This window comes from Plecotus auritus (genome assembly GCF_963455305.1).
Source record: "Plecotus auritus genome assembly, chromosome: 9".
In the NCBI taxonomy this organism is placed as follows: domain Eukaryota; kingdom Metazoa; phylum Chordata; class Mammalia; order Chiroptera; family Vespertilionidae; genus Plecotus; species Plecotus auritus.
The window spans coordinates 124589542-124597033 of record NC_137783.1 but is presented as its reverse complement, the minus strand read 5'-3'; the positions used below and the strand labels follow the sequence as shown (position 1 = coordinate 124597033).

Sequence of the window (7492 nt, the reverse complement as noted above, 5' to 3'; positions counted from 1 at the left end):
AGGAGCCTGGGGTTTCCACACAGCCCTGGTCTGTGGATCAAATACAGAACGCAAGTGAGGCCCGGAAAATTCCCACTTGGTAGTTCTTCCAGAGGCTAAGACAAATACTAACCGACACAGCTCTGTCCTGAAGACGGAGATTTTCCCAGATTGTGGTTGCTGTTTTGCCCAGGAATACATCATTCCAGATGGATGAGTATTCAGTTACTATATTCCCCTGGTGATCTAGGCATATTTACACCTGCTATTTGGAGGCAACGCCTGGCTCTGGTGACACAGTCTCAGTGCTCTCAGCCCCTGGCTGTGGAGCTTTTCCCAGTGAACTGCCTGTTTCACGGCCTGAGGCCTGTGCATGCGCATGCAGAGCCTCTGCTTAGCGGAGCCCTGAGCTTGGCTGAATGCCCTGATTTCACCATTTTGGAATTTTTAAGAATTAGTGAACAAAGGTCCCACGTTTTTGCTTTGCACGGTTGCCCACATGCTCTGCAAGTGGTCCTGGCTGCCTCAGGGGACCTGAGGGAGGTGGAGCCTGAGACATTGCATTTCTGACAGGACCCAGGTGGTGCTGAAGCTTCTGGTCCCTGACCCCCTCTGAGCAGCAGGGTTCAGTCTGAAGTCTGGTAGGGCAGGAACCTGGCAGGAATCTGAGAGACAGTGCAGAGCCCAGGCCCCTGGCAGGGGGATTACTCACCACAAACAGTTACGTGAAACCAATTTCTGTATTTCTTTAAGCTTCTGTATTTTCCCCAGCAATTTAGCCTTAATTAACTAAAGGCAGTGATGTGGAACAGTTACCCAGCTTGTCCTGTTCTCAGTTTATTTAGACCTGAATAATTTTGGAGAAATGGCTTTCTGTGAGGTGTGCCTGGGAACTGGGCTCCACTGGGTCAGACACCAGCTCTGTTGTCTGGTTCCCTCCTCCCAGGCTCGTAGGTGCTCAGTGGCATGGCCTTCACGCTCTGGGGATTGGAGATGGAGTTTGGGATTAGAGGAGACGACACTAATCAGACTTTCAGCCCAGACCAGGCAGTGCAGCCCGGCCTACCAGAGCTCAGCTTTGAAGTTTGGGGCCAACCCCTAGCTCACAAAAACTTTGCTGGTCATTATTATCAGAACTTATCTCCACTGGCGACCTTGTGGCTCATATTGTCCTTGAATCCCCGCATTATATGGTCATCATTTTACCCCAGCTTCTAGGAAACTACTTTTTTTTTTTTTTGGTAAGAAAACAAAAAGAAGTTATTTTAAGCCAAATATTATGTGGTGTGTAGCAGGTGTAACCTTGCTGCCAGGAATGCCACAATGTCCCTAACCCTGCCTTAGCCCCATAGCATTTCCTATGCCTCACATGGCACTGGGCTCAGGTCAGGGTCCTCTGAGGTGGCTCTGTCTGTGTGGGGTCACAGGGTTCAAGGCTGGTTCATTTCACAAATCCATGGTATTTACATTTCTCTGTTTTTCCCAGAGGTGCCTGCCTCTCTCCCCTCTTGGCTGACCAGTGCAGTTTCCTCTTCTTTTATTCTCAGCCTGAGATTCCATCAGTCCCTTCATTCCTGAGAGGATGTACCGTGTCCACACCTTGGGGAGGCGTGTGCTATTCCGCAGGCTTTAGAAAGGCACAGGGTATGTGTATCAGAGGAGGCTATGCACCCCTTCAGACCCTCTGGCCCCTTGGCGTTTCCAGCCACAGCTACAGTGGGGAGTTCCACGCGGCCTTGACCCTTCTCATGCAGGTGCAGCCTGGCAGCACCTGGCTTTCAGTCTGCTCCGTGACTCTGTACATCACACCGCAGGGAAACTCACTGGGCACTCACACGTGCACAGCAACGAAATGTAAGCAAGTGAACGTTCGAGGGCCCACCCCTGACCATGGCGATGGAAGCCAGTTGATAGGTGCTTGTATTTCACTCCTGGGGATAGTGCTGGGTCACTTTCTACTCTGTCCCTCAGAAGGTCCCGGTAGGATGAGCTCCAGCTCTGAAGCTTTACTCGTGGCTGGCTCTATAATACGTCCTCATGTTGGCCTTGCTCTTGCCCTGCGTTGCTCCCCAGTCTGTCCCTATAGCAAATGAAGCGAGGCAGTGGCCCACACTTAAGAAATTCACTGGTCTAGCCATGAACAGCTACCTCTGAGGGGATAGGGTGAGGATGATTTAACAGGTGTGAGTGAAGGGCTGAGGGAACCAGAAACTGCCCCAGGAGGTGGTGCATGGGCTACCCAGAAGGCTCTTCCAGGAGCAGAATTGATATGTGAATCTGAATTCAAAGACAGTGCGAGTGACGGTGCGATAAATTAATATGAGAGCCGTTCCTAAGGGAGAATGAAAGGGACTTCTGCAGATGTCATCAGGGTAGGAGCTGGCATTGCAGAGGCCAAGATATCACTTGCCAGACTCCTGGGATTAGGGTCCCAGAGACAACTGGAGAGGGGCCACTGAGGGACCAGGCTTGGAAGCAGAGCAAGGGTCAGGACACAGGGATGCCTGGGAAGAGCGACAAAATAATCGGAGAGGCCTCAGCATGACCCAGGAGAGAAATGGTGGGAGGCATCAGCACTGAGTCTGTGTTGCTGGGGGAGTCCTCGTGGAAGGCCTGGCATTTGGAGACCCCTTTTTCAGTCAGGAGAGAGGAAGCAGCCAGGAACCTGAGGAAGGAGGGTTAATGTAAAAATACACTAACTAGTAACTGGAGATTGATTTCTAAGGGATAACAAACACAGTGTGTGCACACTAGATGGCAGAAAAAGTTTTCTGGGTGCCACTAGCCAAAGTTGATAAACTAGAGGGTTCTGGACTGAGCTACTCTGGTTAGGGGAAGGCTTGATGCAGGGCATCTGCCCTGTGTGACACTGAGATTGTGTCCCCTAGACACACACACAGGCATAGGCTCTGCCTTCATGTGGGTGTCCATCCACACCCCTTGGTACCGAATGGGCAGTCCTTCTACTAAAGAATAACACAAAGTTTTCAACATTCAAACTCTTGAGCATTTATTACACAGATATGTGTGCCCTCTGTCAGCATCTGAGGATGTGGAACTCAATGACTCGGGGTCCCTGCCCTTAGGGGGCTCACAGCCCCGTCTCCTGAGAGCAGAGTGAAGGAGCTCAGTAGTTGTCAGGCAGGCCGGGAGGTCTGAAGCGATTGGGGTTTTTGCCACTCCGGCCCCATTCATTGGCTTCCTGGTCAGCCATTGAGTCTGCCAATCCATGGCCGCTATCTCCATGGTTAATACGGTCAGTGAGTCTTGGATAAGCCTCCCTGAAATCACTGGAATGGAGGAGGGCAGGTAGGAGGTGAACCAGGGGCTGAGGAGAAACAGCCCCACCCTCCCCTTTCCAGCGGATAAATGACTCTGAGAGGAGCCTGGAAAGAGGCTAAGCACTGACCCTGCCTGGGCACAGCCCACTCAGGCCCGGGGTGACCCCCTCCCACTGGGAGAACAGCACCGGAGGGGAGAGTGAGAATCAGCCCTTGGCCCTCAGTTTCTCTTTTGGGGGACAGGCCCACAAGCCATTCTCTGGCTCTGCTGGCCCCCCAGGCCCTGCGCTGGGCAGGGATGGAGAAGGTGGAAGGAAGAACATGAGGAGGAGCCCACAGCTCCGACAGGGTCCTTCTCTAGGGCCTCCACCCTCCACATCCCCAAAGTCAGCCAAGCTCTGCTCACCCATCCTGCATCCCCAGGAGCCAGGTTACCTGATCACTTTAGCAGCCCAGGCACCGCCAGGTCCCCTTTGGGCAGCGTCATAGTTCCCCCGGGCGTGGAAGTATTTGTCTGAGTCTTTGAAATTGGCTTTTCCCATGTCCGAGTAGGCTCTCCACATGTCTTTAATCCCTGGGAAGGAAGGAAAATGTGAGATGAAGACAATCACATCTTGGCATAATAGAAGAATAAAACATTTCCTTCTACTGATTATATAATTTCAGCGTTTGACTAAAGCCTTGGAGATTATACTGTTTTGAGATAAATATTTTTTTTCTTTTTAGTTTCTGGGTCAATGTTATTAGAATCACACTTAGTACAAGTTTTATTCTGTTTGACCCTGTTCTAATACCTGCTGCCACTTTGTTTTGGCTGTGTGATGCGTGCAAAGGAGAGGTGGGATGGTCCTGAAGGGGTGTTTGGAACCTCCACCTGGACAGATGCAGGGAACCCCCTGACAGGTGTGAGAACAAAGGTGATTCTGAGGGAGGTTCAGAAGCACAGTGCTCCCAACCTAGTCAACGGGAGACACTCATCCCTGTGGGCAAAGGGAGGACAACTCGTCCCGAGTACATCTGAACATCTGGGCACATTTGGCACCTCAACAACTGTGAGAGTTCAATCCAGGCAATAAAAGTGCTGTGTTCCTTATGAGAGCTTAAAAAAAAATGGGTTAATAGGTGTAGAACAAGGGCAACTGACCCACCAGCTCTAAAGGCCAGTGTCCTCCCAATAAAATGGGCAAGTACTGCCTCTTCCAGAAGAACTGAGAAAATCCTGTATAATGTTGAGAACATTGTAGGTGTTTAATATACCATCACTTCTCTGGTCCATAGGAAGGTGGGCGGGCGGCAGGGGGGGAGGGGGCAAAAAACAAAGGAACTAAACTGAGATGAAGGTCAGAGAGTTATGGATGGAAGGAATCTGATCAAGCTAGAATAAAAGGCAATGATTTTTAAAAATTAGCTGAATAGAAAATCGTGAAATGTAATGCACAGTTGAATTTATAGCTTATGTAACACCTCCATGAGGTAAGTTATCTTCATCTTATGCATTTCTTTTTTTTTTTTTTTTTTTTTTTTGGTGTTCAGAAAGATAGCTTTGTTGAGAGGTACAACATTTTTACTCTGAGTTACTCATTTAAACACATTCTTGGAGTCCAGACTTGCATAATAAGTATTTCACAAGTGCCCAATACATTTTGTCACTCACGGGCAGCAAACCTGGAGGGGTTTGTGCTCAGCCTTTAGTGTGCACAGCGTCAGCTGGGGTGCTCAGAAAAGGCTGGATTTCAGGCTCTGCCCAGAAATTGTAATTTACCGAGGGGTGTGCGCACCCAGGTGTCTGCATTTCATAAAGCACCCCAGAACCCAGTGATTCTCATGGTGGCTGTCCTAACATTGTAAACAGAGACAATCACAGAGAAATAACAGCAGAATAATTCTGTGAAATAAACACCTTCTTGCCACTTTACCATGGGTGTATAGCTCTTGCCATCGGTTTCTGGCCAGGTCTCAGCCCCAGCAGAATCACCATCAGGCAATTAATGGTGGGGAGAGCAGCTCTACAGAGTTGCCTTCCAAACACACCCCATCCCCACTATTTGCCATTTGCTCAGATAAAGAACAGAATATGTGTAAACAAATCCCTCACTCTTCCACGTGCAGTCTTGTCCGGGGGGGCAGTCTACTGTGTTAATAGCAAGGTCTGCGGAGCTTGACGACCTGGGCTAAGTCCTGCTCTGCCTTGGGACGATGTTAGGTATCTTATTCTCTTGGTGCTTCAGTTTCTCTATCGAGTGGTGATGCTACCTACATTGCAGGATAGGATTAATTCCTGAGGATGAAAACGTGTCCATTCATACATGGAAATCTCCTATAACAGTGCCTAGCAGGTGTTAACAGCTCATCTAACCTTGGTTGTAATTTGTAAGTGGGTGGGGTGTGGGAACACACCCTATAAGTTTGATTCACCAGCTTCATGGCTACCTGAGATATAGAAATGAGCTGTTCCTGAGTTCCCACTAGGGGGCCGTAGAGCCCCATTTGTATTTAGGGAACATGACCCCCTGAGTCTTAATCTCTTCCACACTTGTGATGAAATTTGGGGCTTAGACTTTATGTAGACTCAGACCTGGGGTCCCCATAGAAGGATGCAAAGCTACCCAGAAAAGCCTGGAGTTGGGGGCAAAGAACAGATGTTCTTTAAGGACACAAACTTATGTACAACTAGAATAAGCCCTAGAGATCTAATGCACAGTATAGTGAATATAGACGATATTGCATATAATCATAAAACTTGCTAAGAAACTAGATCTTAATTATTCCAACTAAAATGGAAGGATAATTATGTAATGTGATTGAGGTGCTAATTATCTCTACAAAGGCAATCATATTACAATATATAAATGCATCAAGAACATGTTATATACCTCAAATCGATATAATGATGTATATTAAATATATTTCAATTTAAATAAAAGTCTGAGGAAGTCCTATCATGAAAATAGTGATTCTTTTCTACTCACTGTGGCCTTTGCCCAGTGATGATGTGGCCTCTGCTCACTTAAGTCTTGGGGGAAGCCAGATGCAGCCCCTACAGCCTCTGGCTCTTACCTTGAACAGCTTCCTTGGGGAAATTTAACCATCTTTGGCTGCTGACGCCCAGGACGAGGGAGCAGAAAATGATGATCATGGAAAGCTTCATCCTGTTGCACAGTGAAGGAGACATACCAGGAATAATACGTTTAATTTTTTTTCAGGGGATAATGTATTTCTTGTATTCCAAAGATAAACCCAACACAATTATATATATATATATATAAATATATGTCGAGAATATTTTTATGTGTGTGTATATATATATGTGTGTGTGTATAGATAGCTGATATACTTAGTTAGACAGACAGATAGGATTCCAGAGGACCTAGTTCTCCATTTATCTGTGTCTCACTGGAATCCCAGTGATTTCTTGTATGAGAGACTGCAATGGGCTTTTGTATAAACCAATTTCCATTTCAGTCATCCCTGTCAGCCCTAAAATCCAACTGTACAGACCTTCCCCTAAAGACATTTGCAAATTTGTGTCCGATATACCCTTCTGTCACGTGAGATGAGTTAATCTATAAATATCGGTAGGATGTGTGTTCTACCCATCACTACCTCACACAGAAGAAGCATATGACAAAATCTCTACCCCAAAAGTATTCCCATCTGGTGAAATCTAATTGTCAGAATAGTAGATTAAGAAAAGATGCAGAGAGCTGTGGTGCAGCACAAGAAAGCTGGTGGAGAAAAGAACCCCCAAAGAGGAAAAGTGTTGGAAAGTTCTAGCACCTCACCTTGGCTGCTTGCTCCTGCTGACACCCCTGCTGAAGCTGAGCTGCCTGTGCTGCTGCCTGGGAGCTGTGCCTGGTGCTATATATACTGATGCTTTGCTAGTGGGACAAATGGCAAGAGAGGTTTGAAGCAAAACCCTGAAATGTGGGAAATTCCTCTTAGTCAGAACCCAGCATCCAGGACTCGATGGTTATTTTTCACACGCATCTAAGTTTCCCAGATTGTGCAACCTGGCAGCTTTCAGGGATGTAGCAAATTGGGGTTTTCTGCCCATTTCCAGTCTCACACCTTGTGGGGAAGGTTTATTTTCCCTATGTACTGGCATTTGCTGTGAAGGGTAATCAATATTAAAAAGAGATTTGATGGAACAATGTGAGACTACAGGGCAAGTGAAACAGCAGAATGGGCTCCATTGCAAAGAGACAGCTAGGATGAAGCTGGGACCCTAGGGT

The 7492-nt window shown here is 47.5% G+C and overlaps 1 protein-coding gene across 2 annotated transcripts; it reads right to left on the bottom strand.

Moving 5' to 3' along the window:
- Nucleotides 1–729: 729 nt before the first annotated feature.
- Nucleotides 730–7139, bottom strand: LOC308234760 (serum amyloid A-2 protein-like). Of its 2 annotated transcripts, none has more exons than XM_080643070.1 (4): nucleotides 7043–7091; nucleotides 6318–6409; nucleotides 3696–3834; nucleotides 730–2644 (listed from the first exon to the last, which is right to left on the bottom strand). In XM_080643070.1, exons 2-4 carry the CDS (start codon nucleotides 6406–6408, stop codon nucleotides 2467–2469), a joined length of 408 nt encoding a protein of 135 aa, XP_080499196.1. In that variant the 5' UTR covers nucleotide 6409; nucleotides 7043–7091; the 3' UTR covers nucleotides 730–2466. The 2 variants fall into 2 exon arrangements, with proteins under 2 accessions (XP_080499196.1, XP_080499197.1); XM_080643071.1 differs by lacking the exon at nucleotides 730–2644 and adding an exon at nucleotides 2968–3269 and having other exon boundaries at nucleotides 7043–7139.
- Between the last annotated feature and the right edge of the window lie 353 nt (nucleotides 7140–7492).

Bases quoted from the DNA above. Each gene is read 5' to 3' on its own strand.
- LOC308234760 (XM_080643070.1), bottom strand. From the start codon at position 6,408: ATGAAGCTTTCCATGATCATCATTTTCTGCTCCCTCGTCCTGGGCGTC. The intron at 3,835-6,317 runs GTAAGAGCCAGA...CTTCCTTCCCAG, and splicing joins CCCCAAGGAAGCTGTTCAAG to GGATTAAAGACATGTGGAGA. The intron at 2,645-3,695 runs GTAACCTGGCTC...CTCCTTCCTCAG, and splicing joins TGGGCTGCTAAAGTGATCAG to GTTCCTGGCTGCTTCCTCTC.